The 15,890-nt window shown below is 34.7% G+C and overlaps 1 protein-coding gene across 1 annotated transcript in view; it reads left to right on the top strand.

Annotated features, from left to right (window-relative positions):
* The window catches only part of LOC136027523 (coatomer subunit gamma-2-like), a gene marked incomplete in the record, with an annotated part of 39,610 nt that overhangs the window by 17,422 nt on the left and 6,298 nt on the right, over positions 1–15,890 (top strand). Inside the window, 4 exon segments of the mRNA XM_065704872.1 lie at positions 172–344; positions 3,384–3,510; positions 5,411–5,647; positions 7,696–7,899. Coding sequence (XP_065560944.1) covers positions 172–344; positions 3,384–3,510; positions 5,411–5,647; positions 7,696–7,899 — 741 coding nt within the window.

The following is a 15,890-nucleotide window of genomic DNA, read 5'->3' as shown; positions in this document are numbered from 1 at the left end:
CTTGTTTTTCCCACCACTGTGGCTTATATAATTTACTATTTATTTAATTTTCTGTTTATATAAACGCATATAATTTACCATCATTTATATAATATGTTATTTACTATGACTCGTGGCTCTGAATGCTTCTGCACGCTAATTTTCTTTTCTAGTTCCTTTTTTGCTTTTCAGACTTCCATGATTCAGTCAATTGAACGTTACATTCGGGAATCTCTAGTTAGCAGAAGTTTGCCAGCTCTGAGCAGTGCTGCTCTTGTTAGCTCAATGCACTTGCTGAAAGCGTGTCCTGACATTGTGGGTAGATGGGCAAGTGACATACAACAAGTAGCCTTGTCCTCGGACAAGTAAGTATTTATAATTTCATCCTTTGGTTGGACCCGTAATTCCCAACTTAGGGCATAGACCCCACGAGTCTGGCGAGGAAATATTTTGATTGGTCACGTGCAGAATGTGCATCTTACGGTTGATCATACTCTAGAATAGAGCCTTAATTTGGATAAAAAATAGACATTTCTCATGTGCATGACTCCACACTTATATGTATTTAAAGAGATAAAAATAAGTACTGTAATGTCATACATTGTATAAAAAACGTTGTATACAGATAAAAATTTAGTATACTTAGTTTAAGATGTTCCGGGAGGACGCCTCGAAAAAAATATCAAGTTAATGGGGATTTAAGCTTCCTTCAGGTGATTACGTGTAAAATTTTGAGTAACAGTATTTAAATATCGCGGGGTGGGCATCAGGATTTTAGAAATGCCTAGGTGAGGTTTGGGCCAAAATCAGTTGGAATCCACTGGTTTCGACTTCTGTTCTTAGGGAGGAGGCAATTGTGGATTCAGATTTGAAGAGGGGCTAGAATATGGATAATTTTCTTGACATATTTGTATAAATACAGGCTAAAACTGCACATAACTAAATTGCATTCAAACCGAGGGATGCTGACCCCCTTTCTCTCCTCCGCCCTGGATATACCAATTGTTTTAGGACTTAGGTAGTTTCCGTTGAATCTTCTTTGGATTTATTTCTTTGTTCAAGAGCATTTTTTTTTGAACATGTCATAAAAGAATATAAAAATGATGAAGCTTAATGCTTGAATTTAAAATGGAATGTAACCCAAGATGTTTAAATAAAGTTTGATTTTCATTCGTCTTCTAGATTCTACGTTTAAGTGGCATAAAATTTACGTTTATAATTTTATAATTTTACGTTTAAGTGGCCATTTTTGGTTCATAAATTTCTAGATTATTTGAATTGCCCTTATTCCATGCCTATCTTAGTTTTACCTTTTATTTTACCCTAGTTTTACCTAGTTTACCCTAGTTACCCTTATTCCATACCTAAGTTTTGCCTAGGGCAAAACTTAGTTCTGCCCTAGGATGGATGGATAATAGACCGTCTATCAACAAGTGAAATGACATCATTTTTATAAATTACTGAAAAAGGCTTGTGCCAGCTTTGCCTCTCACTCAGACTGTATGTCTTGGCTTTACTCCAATTAGCCATGGCTTAATGGAAACATGATTTTAGTTCCAAAATTAAACTGTTGGGCTGGAACCTTGTTAAGATTCGGTTCACAAACGCTATAGCTTTGCCTGTAGTAAAGGCCATAAGAATTCAATATTTGCTATTTATTATTCTGTTATTTTTCCAGAGGCACTTCATATGGGGGGGGGGGTCTTACAAACTTTGGAGGGGGTACATTCAATTGAGAAACGGAATTTCTAGTGCCCATTTTAACAGTCAAAATTGATCGGAGGCCAGCTAGACTCCGATCAATCTATCAATCAATCTAGGACTATCTATCTGGACTTTTTCTCCAATGAACCATGGCTTGATGAGAGCAACTCGATTTTGATCAACTGACTCGGTTTTATATATGATAGTATATAAATAATCTCGGACATAAATGATAAATTAATATTTAGATTTTCTATGTCTGTTGTTTCCTTTTTTGGGTGAGGAGGGGGGCTGGGAGGCATTAAAGGCTAATTTCTATACTTCTAAATATGTTCTACCTATCTAAGGGCAGCCGAATTCTAATAGTACTGATCCCGAAAATGTCATATTCTGGCATTAACCAAACAGATGAAAGCTATTTTCTTATTAACAAGATTTCTGCATATCATCAATTAGTGATGGTGCTGGGAGTATTGATTTAAAAAGTAGAAAGATGATTTCTATGCGTACATATAAAAAGGATACAAGAGCGGAATATACAACATTTAATTAATGTCAGGAGGCAAAGGTGTTTTTGTAATGAAAACTCAAAAATACATTTTTTTTAAATATAGGGGGAGGTACAGTAAAAAAGGTATTTTCAGAGCATGGGGTTAGTAAAAGCCCCCTCCCTTCCCAATTTGTCCCCTTGGTGAATTGACTCGTAAAATTAACGAAATTGCAATTGGTTTCTTGCCAAAAAAATTCCTCTAAAACCTAAGAGGAAGAAGAATAGTTCCTAATTCTTACGCCCTGAAATATGAAATATATAAGGGAGTTAATTTAAAACATCCTCTAAAAATGTATACTTAGATCCTAACATTTTGTAATGTTGCTCATTATGTCATTAGTTATGTTTCTTCTTTATTTTTAACAAAACTACGCCCTTTTTTCCCTACAAAGCCAATATGTTCAGCTCTGCCTGTATTAATTAGAATGTCAAAGTCTTTAATCTTTATCGAGACCAGCGTCTTCCTTTCCCAACAATTGTGATAGGAATGTGTAGTCAGGGATGGAGGAATGAATTCAAAGGTAATGCCGTATAAGATCGCTGGAGAGCTAATTCCTTTAACGTGGTAAGTGCTGGAAAGTTACTGGCGATTCCTCTTCTCATTTGGTAATGCTGGAGATCTATACCTATTTGGTGCTAGACTCTGCGAAATCGTATTAACATTTGACCAGTTGAGGTCATGTCTTTCACGATTTAAACTTTCAAAACCAATTCCATCTTAATTGTATGGTGTCACCAGAATCCTAAGATAATACAGATTTGAGAAGAAGTTTTGAGTTGCAGAGAAGTATGTTTTATTGTCATTTTTGTTCTTTGAGAATTTTGAGAGCTTCACCTCAGCTAATTCCTTTAACGTGGTAAGTGCTGGAAAGTTACTGGCGATTCCTCTTCTTATTTGGTAATGCTGGGGATCTATACCTCTTTGGTGCTAGACTCTGCGAAATCATATTATGAATTTATGGAACATTTGACCAGTTGAGGTCATGTCTTTCACGATTTAAACTTTCAAAAACCAATTCCATCTCAATTGTATGCTGTCTCCAGAATCCTAAGAGAAGACAGATTTTAGAAGTTTTGAGTTGCAGAGAAGTTATTGTCATTCCTGTACTTTGAGGGTTATTAGCTTTATCATATATATTTTTTTTTCCAGCCAAATGGTACAGTATCAATGTGTTGCCTTGTATTATAATGCAAGAAAGGGGGCCAAGCAAGACGTAATGAAGATGTTTGAAAAACTCCGCAATCGTCTTCATTCTCCCTATGCTATGTGCTTCCTGGTAAGATCCTTTTAATTCTTTTCTTATATTTTGTTCTTTCTTTCGTTTTATTTTTCTTTTATTTTATTCTATTTTAATTTTTCTTCATATTTATCCTTCCGTATATATTTTATTTTTATTCTCTCCATGTATGCTATTAGAAAGTAATTCTATTTCAGGATATAATCTAAAAGTAGATCAGACCTACAGGTTAGGCATATAGATAGATTTACTCGGTTGTAAACTTAAACAGTAAAACCAAACGAATCTTCGTATATACCCCCCCTCCCTACCCCCCACTAGAGGAAGACGAAATTTGTTGGAACAAAAACGGACAGAAGGAACTGAAATCAAGAAATTATGAAATCGTATTATGGAAAAGGCTTGTTGGAGACTGAATTTTCATACTACTAAATTGCTGTTTAATTGCTTTAATTGCTGCTTAATTGCTTGGAGCTATTTGAGATTAAATATATTTAGAAACAAGAAGAGGGTTTGGGTTTCCGAAATATTTAGAAAATTTTTAGAGCGATGAAAAAGAATTCAAGAATTCTTACTGCCTTTTTCTGTATTTTCTGTAGGGGTTGCGAGTCGTTTTTTTTTGCGATAAAAGATCATTTTTAAGATAGCATTCAGCAATGGGGTGATGTACGGCTTTAAGAATGGAGAAAGGTAACGCGTATTTTAGCCTATGAACGCAAGGGAATTTATTATGAGAATTAATCTGTCCGAACTATTTTCAGATTAAGACAGGGTTTTGACCTTAATTAGTGACAATGAGAGATGGGTAGGCTATTTTAAAAGTATTTTTAACTATGATAAGGTATAGAAAACTATAAGGTATTTTAATAATTATATTTGATAATTTACAAGTGAAAGAAGACGTGCTTACTAAGGAGCGGCGATGATGTCAAAAAAATTTGAATGCAGGTTCTAATAGAAGCTAGGGCAAATGGGTTTTGGTAAGTGATGCAAATGGATTTATAGATAACGCGCTGAAAATACGAATAATTATAAATTTGATTTATTCTTACGGAAAACTTTGTTAAATCTTTTATAACGAGCCCTTGTAATAATTATTGAGATATTAGCTAGATTTTACGATAAGAGACTTTTTGAGGGTGTGCCCAACTGAGATAAGGTTCTAGAAAATGATACAAAAAACAATGAGATGATTTTTGACAATGCTTAAACGGAAGAAGATGTCTTTACTACGGAGAAGTTGGTCAAGGGTTTGAAAGAACTGGAAAGAATTACTGCGGGTCCTAATAGACGTTAGGGCTAATGACTTTTTGAAACCTAGTGAAAGTGGACTGGTAGATACCGCGCTGAAAATATGAACATCTATATGAAATAAAAGTATTTTTGTTTACTTTGAGTTGTTATTTAAGGAAACTTAATTAAATCCTTTATAGTGAGTACACGCAGTAATTCTACATATATTAAGTTAGTTTTGCTGTGATTTTTTTGTAGATGTGTTATTTTTAGGCTGTGTCTCCCCTTCTCTCTTTGTGCTCAGAAATCGTAGAAGGAAAAATTGAAAGACTCAGATTTTTTACTGTTTTTGTCGTTAATAGTTTTAGTAAGCCTACTCGTTCTGTATGAGTTTTAACTGGTTAAAACCAGTAGTTGGCGAGAGAGATGAGATGTAAGACTTAAGGGTCCTAAAAGAGAGAGTTTTTATGCGCACAACTCGCTTGTGGGTTCCCAGAGTGAGAAGTTACAGAATGTGAGTTGATAACAGGGGTTTTGGAAACAGGGTGACGTGGAGCTCTTGCAATTATCAGTGTTTAACTTTGAAAAGTATGTAGTACTAGTTATGTTAGAGTAAGTCTACTATCAACTGATTCAAGTATTTAATACTAGTTAGGTAAGAGTAAGTCTACTATCAACTGTTTCATGTAATGCATTTATTTTAAAGATTCGTACCGTTGCAAAGTTGATTCAAGATGGAGATGATTCCAAACATTTAATGGATTTTCTGCGAACTTGTACCCGTCACAAATCAGACATGGTTGGGTATGAAGCAGCAGCTGCTATTGTAAATTTGAAGAATCAGCCCTCAGACTCTCTCAAGGCAGCTGTTTCGGTTTTGCAGTTGTTTTTGGCTAGCAGCAAGGCTGTTTTGAGATATGCTGCTGTTAGGACACTGAATATGGTGGGTTTCGTCTTTCGCTGTTTTCTCTATCTTAAAAAAAATATGTCTTTTTTATGTCTATCCCTAAGCAAGAATGTCATATCTGGTTAATTTCTATTGAAATATAATTTATAAAATGGTGTTAGATGATGTTTTTTAGTTTCCTTAAATTTGGGATTTAAGTTTTTTTTGATTTTTGCTCTGAATGGGCTTTTCAAATCGAAGTGTTACAAACTAGATTAATTCAGATCTTAAGACATGTTTTTGGAGTGAACTCAGTATCTCAGGCTGGAACATAACATGTAAATCTAGAAATATTGACACAAGCTGAAGGTAATCCTGTATCTGCTATTTTGTCCTTATGTCCCACGATTCTTCATGTATTTTTCTGCATTTATCATCTAATCCAATTATTTTTTGTTGTTTTCAGTTTGACCCCACCCCCAGAAAAATTCAGCCTAAAGGCAAGGTTGTATCCCGGGGGGTTACTAGGTTCCCCTCTCCAAAATTTTGTCTGACTCGTAAGAACGGAATAAAAATGCATATAAAAGAAATTTTTCTTTGCATGTTCGATGTTTTTGTAAAAAGGAAAATGGGTAAAATTGGAGTACAGCAGTTGTTAAGCAAGAGCTCGCACTACGATTTATATTTTTTTTTTCTGTTCTATGAATGACCAAACAAATTTTGGAGGGGTGGGATATAATTAGAAAATTTACCAAATTTTTATTGTTTTAGTATTGTCAAAGCATGGAATCTGAATCTGTTTATCTTCTTTCTTTGTTAACATAGAAACTGTTTTATATGTATTTTTAGGTATCGATAATACATCCCAATAAAATGCATATAAAATATAAAATGCATATAAAAGAAAATTTTCTTTGCAAGTTCGATGTTTATGTAAAAGGGAAAATGGGTAAAATTGGAATAAAGCAGTTGTTAAACAAGAGCTCGCACTACGATTTATACTTTTTTCTGTTCTATGAATGACCAAATAAGTTTTGGAGGGGTGGGGTATAATTAGAAAATTTACAAAATTTTTATTGTTTTAGTATTGTCAAAGCATGGAATCTGAATCTGTTTATCTTCTTTCTTTGTTAAAATAGAAACTGTTTTATATGTATTTTTAGGTATCGATAATACATCCCAATAAAATGCATATAAAATATAAAATGCATATAAAAGAAATTTTTCTTTGCATGTTCGATGTTTATGTAAAAGGGAAAATGGGTAAAATTGGAATAAAGTAGTTGTTAAACAAGAGCTCGCACTACGATTTATACTTTTTTCTGTTCTATGAATGACCAAATAAGTTTTGGAGGGGTGGGGTATAATTAGAAAATTTACAAGATTTTTATTGTTTTAGTATTGTCAAAGCATGGAATCTGAATCTGTTTATCTTCTATCTTTGTTAAAATAGAAACTGTTTTATATGTATTTTTAGGTATCGATAATACATCCCAATAAAATGCATATAAAATATAAAATGCATATAAAAGAAAATTTTCTTTGCAAGTTCGATGTTTATGTAAAAGGGAAAATGGGTAAAATTGGAATAAAGCAGTTGTTAAACAAGAGCTCGCACTACGATTTATACTTTTTTCTGTTCTATGAATGACCAAATAAGTTTTGGAGGGGTGGGGTATAATTAGAAAATTTACAAAATTTTTATTGTTTTAGTATTGTCAAAGCATGGAATCTGAATCTGTCTATCTTCTTTCTTTGTTAAAATAGAAACTGTTTTATATGTATTTTTAGGTATCGATAATACATCCCAATAAAATGCATATAAAATATAAAATGCATATAAAAGAAATTTTTCTTTGCATGTTCGATGTTTATGTAAAAGGGAAAATGGGTAAAATTGGAATAAAGTAGTTGTTAAACAAGAGTTCGCACTACGATTTATACTTTTTTCTGTTCTATGAATGACCAAATAAGTTTTGGAGGGGTGGGGTATAATTAGAAAATTTACAAGATTTTTATTGTTTTAGTATTGTCAAAGAATGGAATCTGAATCTGTCTATCTTCTTTCATTGTTAAAATAGAAACTGTTTTATATGTATTTTTAGGTATCGATAATACATCCCGATATAGTCAACCCATGCAATCTAGATTTGGAAAATCTTTGCAGCGATAGTAATCGTTTAGTGGCAACACTGGCTAATACGACCCTGTTGAATACATGTAATGAGTCATCTGTAGACAGGCTAATGCGCCAGATTTCAAATTTTGTTTCTGATATTTCAGATGAATTGAAGATTGCGGTTGTACAAGTGAGTTAACTATTATGCCAATTACTGACTGGAATCGATTTTTGCTCCTGTAGTTGGGTTTAATATCGGCCGCTAAAAGACCTAATATGAGCGAAGTTTAGATTGTGTGGGTTTCCGATCAGAATTAGAAAAAAAAATTTGCTCCTGTAGTTGGGTTTAATATCGGCCGCTAAAAGACCTCAAATGAGCAAAGTTTTAGATTGTCTGGGTTTCCGATCAGAATTAGAAAAAAAATTCCTGGCCGGCAAAATTTTGCTTAGAGTATGCACTGGTCTTCATGCACTATTAAAAAGTACCAATGGTAGTCTATTAGATAGGCATGTATCGAAAGCTTTGTTGTTTAAAGTAAAATTCAGAGAATATTGCCTTTAATCAAATATACAACTCGAAACCCATAAGGGATGTCGCTTGTCTGGTTTCGCTAGGCAACGTTTACCGTGTTCTGTCAGAACTTTCTTCTACGTTGATTATTAGACTAACAACTCACTGCAGCACCAAGTTGCATAAGGTCAACACAATTTCGCACGCTCCTCCTCCATCCCAATCTATTCGAAGATTCCCTTTACCCCTTCCCAAGAAGTTTCAATTCCTCTTAAATGTTTCGTTCTTCTTCCACTGCCTCTTTTTGTCGAGTAAAGTGTTCTGATGACCACGCCCTTCTGTAACTGCCACGGTTTGTGATAGTGTTAGCATTGCTGAATCTCAATTCGTCTTTACTATAATGTGTAATTTTCTGTTAGAAAGCTGAAACTGAACTGTATTGAGGGATTCCAAACCACCAGAGACAAGGAGTCCAAAGAATAACAAAAAGATGGCGATTTAGGTCATCGGTATTTAAATTATTAAAGGACTAATATCCATGTTTAGCAACTAATAATTTAGTTCTTTCAAGAGAAGATCACAACTTGTCAATACTTTCTGCTAGACTGACTAATAAGCAGCAGGGCGTTGGCGTATCCAAGATAAGATAGGTCCAATAGCCCAGGAAACCAAAAGAGAGAGAAAGAAAAGGATTCATAGTGCCCTTTGTAATAGTCGAAAGTGATTGGAGGGCAACTAACTCCCCTCCCATGCCCACTATTTCCAATCGAAATTTTGAGATTCACTATTTTCAATCGAAATTTTGAGATAGCCATTTTGCTCAATGTAATTGAAAGGTCTAGAAATTATGTTTTTGAGAATGACAACCCCCCAACACCCTCAGGTAAGGGTTGTAAGTTTTGTTCTGTATGATCGTATAAACTTTGGAGGGGGCTCATTGGATTAGTAGTTAGAAGTTTTAGTAACATTTTCAAGATTCAGAGTGATCGGAGGTTGGGCACCCCCCCCCCCAAACCTCGTATTTTTCCGAAATGTATCTGATAGAAATTTGAGATGGCCATTTGTTGTCGTGGAAACTTCGAAAAGAGCTAATTCGATTGGAAATTGTAAAGGGTAGTGCCCTTTTTAATAGTCGAAAGGGATTGGAGGGCAACTAACCCCTCCTCCACCCACCAATTCCCCAAACATGCCCAATCAAAATTATGCTATTTTGTTCAACGTAATTGAAAGGTCTGGAATTTATGTCCTTAATGATGACAAACCCCCAGACCCCTCAGGGCAAGGGTTGTAAGTTGTGCCCTGGGGCCATATAAGGTATATAGAAAGGGTGATTGTATAAACTTTGGAGGGGACTCAATGGAATGGTAATTAGACATTCTAGTGTCCTTTTTAAGCTTCAGAAAGATCGGAGAGTGGATACTCCCCCACCTCATATTTTCCTGAAATACATCTGATAGAAATTTTGAGATGGCTATTTTTGTCGTAGAAACTTCGAAAATAGCTCATTCGATTGGAAGTTGAAAGGGCTAATGCCCTTTTTGATAGTTAGAAGTGATTGGAGGGCAACTAACCCCTTCTCCCACCATTTAACCAAACACATCCAATCAAAATATTGGGATAGCCGTTTTGTTACACGTAATTGAAAGGTGCGGAAATTATGTCTGTAAGGATGACAACTCCCCACAGTGGGGGGGATTGTATAAACTTTGGAGGGGGCTCATTGGATTGGTAATAAGACATTTTAGTGACCTAAGGGATTGGAGGGGAACTAACCCCTTCTCCTACGCCCACCATTTACCTAAACACATCCAATCAAAATATTGAGATATCCATTTTGTTCAACGTAATTGAAAGGTCTGGAAATTATGTCTTTGAGGATGACAACCCCCATAGCCCTCAGGGCAAGATCTTTAAGTTATAAACAGCTATGTGGACACAATGTTTCATTTATTTATTTTATTTTGATTTTAGACCAGGGCACTCCGTTTGAGACAGCCATTTTGTTCAGCACAGTAGAATGGTCTAGCAACTATTTTTTTAGGGATATTAGGCATGTCAACCCCCCACAATTATGCAATTGGACCGTTATGCTTTAAAACTAAATGTTGCTTTAAACTAAATCAAATGCCTTGTATTTTTGGTTGCCTATAAGACACCTCAGCAATATATGCTGAACAACTGGTGGTATTAAGATGAAACTTTTGGGACTACTACTATTACTGGTTGTGCTCTTGCAATTTAAATAAATAAAAAGAGTGTCAGTATGTCCAGGTTGTCAAAGAGCATAGATAGAATATTTTGGGAATGATATTAAGTTTTGTTTTTCAGGTCAACTTTTGGAGTTTTAAAATTAAATTAAAAAGTACTGTGTGTGTCAGGATAAAAAAAAAATATAAAAAAGGTTTCCAAAACATGCAAAAGCAACCTAAACTATGGATTCCTATAGAATAAACCGAAAAGATATAAAAATAATTCCCTTGAAGAAGACTGTCAATGAAAAACGAACAGAAATTCAATTTAAAAACTTTTTCGACAAAACAAGTTTTTCAAAGAAAAGTAAAGAGCTCTATTAAGCCAAAAATGAGCAGAAATAAAGTAAAAAATCTTCCAAGCTTAAAATTACCACAAATCACTATTAATAAATAAATGAAACTCGAAACGAAGAGAAATTATAATAAATAGCTGAGTCCAACTTAAATGAACAAAAAATAACATGTGTATGACTGATAACCCCCATGCCTTCTCAGGACCAGAACATAACTTGCCAATTACTGAAACAAAATACGTTTTAAATTTTTCACTTTCCATTTTCATAAATAAAGCATTGTTAAAAATTTAAGGAATAAATATCAATATATGTCAATTAAACTGACAATGCACGGTCATTTGTTTTTGTGTTGTTACATGTTGACTCTGAGGTTATAAATAAGTTACTGAATATTATGACTATGATTTTTCAAAAGAAGGAAGTACCAAGCAATTTTTGGAAAACCTTAATTAAACCACTGTATAAGAAACATGATAAAAGTGAGTGTGATAATCATTGAGGCATTAGTCAGGTCTCTGTAGGAAGCAAATTACTTAGTAGTATGATGCTTTTTAATCTAAGAGACAAAGCTTTAAGAGAAGAACAATGCGGTTTTAGAAAAGATAGAGGATGTGTCGACCAAATTTTTACTATTAGGTTAATAAATAAGAAATGCCTTAGTTATCAAACACCTTTGGTCTTCAGTTTTGTAGATCAAGAGCAAGCGTTCGATTCTGTTGATAGAAGAGATGTATCCTTGTATGGTATACCAGACAAACACATTAAAGTGATTTGCGCTATGTACGAGAATAACACTGTCGCAGTTGAATAGGGAATGAGGTTAGCAGCTGGTTTCGTATTAGTTCAGGAGTTCAGCAGGGTTGCGTTCAATCCCCCTTTATATGAATCCTTTTGATGGACTTGATCTTAAAGAGTACAGGAAAGGCAATGGGAAACCACTGAATCAAATGGGGAGGAAAAAACTCTCCTGGACTTAGATTATGCTGATGGTTTATGTATCCTAGATGAAAGTAAAACAAACTGAATGAACTTATTGATGTCTCTTTGATGTTTCAATTTTTGAGTTCAAGGTGCTAGAATAGGTTTGAAAATTAATGTTGATAAGACTAAGTCACTAAGGCTGGGAATAAGTGAAGATGAAATGGTGACGTTGGGTAAAGATAAGATTCATCAAGAGGTGACGTTAGATAACGAAAATATTGATCAGGTGGGTAGCTTTACTTACCTTGGTAGTATTACTAGTAAAGACGGTGGGAGCTCTGAAGATGTTAAAAGTAGAATAGCTAAGGCTCAGGATATTTTTTCAAACTTAAAATAAATTTGGACAAACAGGAAGATAAGTCTGCAAGCCAAGATTAGAATAATAGAAGCCACAATGATGACAGTGGTCAAACATGGCTCTGAAGTATGGATGCCCCAAAAAGCGGATGAAGATTGGCTAGATGTTTTCCAGAGACATTGCCTACGGATTGTTCTGGGCACCCGGCTGACTGACCGTATTGCAAACAGTAGGCTGTGCGAAAAGTGTGGTTCAATCCCGCTTTCTAGGGCTATAATGAGAGAAAGGTTGAGATGGCTAGGGCACGTTCTGCGGATGAAGGATAACAAATTGCCGAAGATTGTCATTTTCGGCCAACCGTCTAGGGCCAAACGGAAAGCAGGTCGTCCGCGGTTGAGGTGGGAGTATGTCGTAAAGAAAAATTTAATGGGAATGGGAGCCTCCTGGGAGAGTGTAAAGAAGGAGGCTTTTAATAGATTAGGATGGAGGATGAGCGTACGTAGCTGTGTTGGCCTCAGGCGGCTTGGTGCTGCGGTGAGTTGTTAGTGGTAGTGGTAGTAGTATTTTTGTGATTATTCATTCATATGTAGTTATTGTATAGTCATATGCCGCGATGATTTTGTTTTTTTTTTTGTTTTTTTTTTTACAAAAAGGAGAGAAAACTGAAAGAAAATCGATGGTTTTTTGCATAAAATGATAACTATCTAGATTGTATTCTTGTAATTATTATGTTTACTCAGAATTATTTGCATGGAGAATAAGTTTTATATAATTTCGTATGGAGATTGTTGCCCTCTATTGAAAACAATATGGTACTATAATCAATACTTCCTTTAAATTAACAGAATATCTTCTAAGATACAAGTGTAATTTCAATATCAAAGAAGCAATTTATGTTTGTCTCCCCCCCCCCCCCATCCCCCGTAAGACCCTTGCTTTACAAGATACTTGTAATAAATGTTGTCAATGGAGTTTTTCTAGAAAAGGCTTGGGATTTCTGTTAAGACATTGGAATGATTCTGTTAAAAGACTGTTTCTTTTTAACCCTAATAGACATAATAAGTTAAATGTTTTTTTGTTTTGTTTTTTGTGTTTTTTTCTTGTTGCGTTCTTTTTTATCATTTAGTTATTTGGCCACAAAACCTTTTATGTTAGTAATAAATATATTAGAACTGCTATTTTTAGAAGAGAATTTCGTTAATACGTGATCAATTGTTGAGGTCAAAATAAATGAAAAAAAAAAAACACAAAATGACGAAGTCATTTAGGAATATTAGTTTATTATGGACGTCTAATGTGTCCGCAATTATTTCTCAATTAAGTCTCAAAATATTCTACGAAGTAGAGTGAAATGAAATTAAGGCCTCCAGTGATGAATGGGCGCATTACTTCTAGGTTGTGGGGCTCAAGTTTGAAAAGGAAATCATTTTGCCAATAAAGCATTGTGTTTTTGTTCTGTCATTTTTCACACTTTTTGCATATTATTGTCTTTATTAGAGGGGGGGGATGTGAGTTAAAATCTTCCTTAATAAAATATTCCCCTCTGTAATTATAGAAATATACAAGATATTTGATGTATTAGTTCATAGTTATTAGGAACTTCCTCACAAAATAGGAGCAATTCAAAGATTTCGATACCAAAATCCTAAATCTTAACTAGATCTACGTTGCATGGGCAACGTAAGGTGTTGCGGCAACCTTTGTTCGGCTTCGCCGAGTAAAGTGTTGCGAGAGCAAGACTTTGTTTTTGTTTCCTCTCTTCGATTAAACGCTGAATTTGTTAATCTGTAAGGATCTTAAAATAAATACTAGGTACACCAACTCGCAAAAACTGTAAACCCCTCATTGCAACTAGCAAAAGTTGTTAACCCCTCATCGCTGAAGATGATTGTAGCCTAACAGCCAACTATTACTTACAAGTTCCATACAGGTCCTTACCACCGGAACGAAATTTTTCTTACCATAAAATACACTGGAAACAAATAATAGGTGCACCAACTAGCAACAGTTGCGAACCCATCATTGCCGAAGATGATTATGAGCTAACAGCCGACTGTTGCTTAAAACTCCCCTATATGTCTCACAATTGGTATCGGCCTGTTTTTGTTTTCTTTATGTACCTTACTACTGAAGTTGTCAACCCCTTTAAACTTTTAAACTGATAAGTCTCATGAAGGAATTTTTTTTGCCAAAAAATGAATGACAAATACTTTGATCAGTTCATCAAGAGCTATCGACTGTCGTCGAAAAAAAAATAATCTATCTGTCTTAGTTTAAAAGTTGACTTTTTCCCGTAGGCCAAATTTCTAACGTCATCACTTAGAAAGGAGCAAAGGATAAACTCTAATTTCTTTAGCAATGAGAGAACTTTTAAAGTTTAACAGGCACGTCTAATACCATTTCTCTACCACAATCCCAAGTGCAAAAAAAAACGAATGATAAACTCAGCTGAAATCACGAACAGAAATCGGTAGAAACAATAGATTTTTGGCTCCAGGCAAGAGTTCTACGAAGCTTTCCAAAATACAAAGTCATATTCATCAGTCCGGCCTAAGGTCAACACTATCCGTAAAAACCGCAAAGGCTAGACCCTTACCACTTTCTAGGAATAAGCTGAAATTGGGGTGCTAGGAAGAAAAAAAAAAACGACAAAAACCAAAGTGTTGCTCTCGCAACATAATAAAAAGGGTCAAAGGATTTGATGTCTATTGATAATTTGTTAGCAATGAAACCAAATTAAAATAAACACTTAGATGATGAAGTGGTACATCGTCTTGCGGAAGGGGGGGGGGATAAAAAGTTTTTTATCTGTAATGGTATCTTGTTTTAGTGTTTTTATATTCGGGTGTTCTATATGGGGAGAGGGGAGGGGTAATATTTGCGTAATTAATTGATCCCCTCAATAGATATAAAAAATGACTGATGTTTGGGATATATTTTCAATGAACCCCCTAGCATATTGAAGCTTTTCGGACCAGAAACTTCGAAAGAAGAAACTTCATACCTTGTACACTTATGAAAATGGGAAAAAAAGTGTACTACCCCCTTCCCCATATTAATCCATTATTTTTCCAATACATTTCAGTACATTTTTATTAATTTCATAAGTGAATATAATCGCTTATTCTTTTATTGGTCTTGAAGCCATAGTTTGATATTGCTGCTAAAGATGTCCGAATCAGATATTCAAGTGAATTTTGCAAAAGTCGACATTGTTGCTAATTTCAAATTAATTTAATATGTTGTTTTCAAGAGAAAAACGTAGATAGACAGAATGAGGTTTGGCGAAGAGACCCAAAAATTCGTCAAATATTAAGTCTTTTAGCAATTAGAGTAAAGGCTGGCTGACATGAGTTTCGCGGATTAATTTTTGATCAATCATACAAGGAATTCAACTTTGTTAACTTTGAGGATTTGAGGCTGTCAACTTTCTGATTTTGACACCACACACGTGGCCACACAATGGCCACTTGCCCAGGAGATAGGGAAATAATTTACACATCACAAATGTTACATCATCACGTGGACAAATCTTTTTCTCCTTCCTCTTCCATCTCCCGGACAGATTGAGGGATTATTGTTTAATATTGACTTAAATCCCTTCTTCTAGGAAAAATTGTGTGCCAAATACGCTTGCGTGAGTGTTCACACTTTCAATTCAATTTCGGCTCAGCTTTTACTTGATATTAAATAAAAAAAAAACTAATTTTTTTAGCTGAAAGTAAGGAGCGACATTAAAACTTAAAACGAACAGAAATTACTCCGTATATAAAATGGGTTGTCCCCTCCGCAATCCCTCGCTCTTTACGCTAAAGTTTGACTCTTTGCCACAATTCTACTTTT

Source organism: Artemia franciscana, chromosome 5 (assembly GCF_032884065.1).
Source record: "Artemia franciscana chromosome 5, ASM3288406v1, whole genome shotgun sequence".
Classification (NCBI taxonomy): Eukaryota; Metazoa; Arthropoda; class Branchiopoda; order Anostraca; family Artemiidae; genus Artemia; species Artemia franciscana.
The sequence above is the reverse complement of the archived record's forward strand: the minus strand, read 5'-3'. Positions and strand labels throughout refer to the sequence as shown.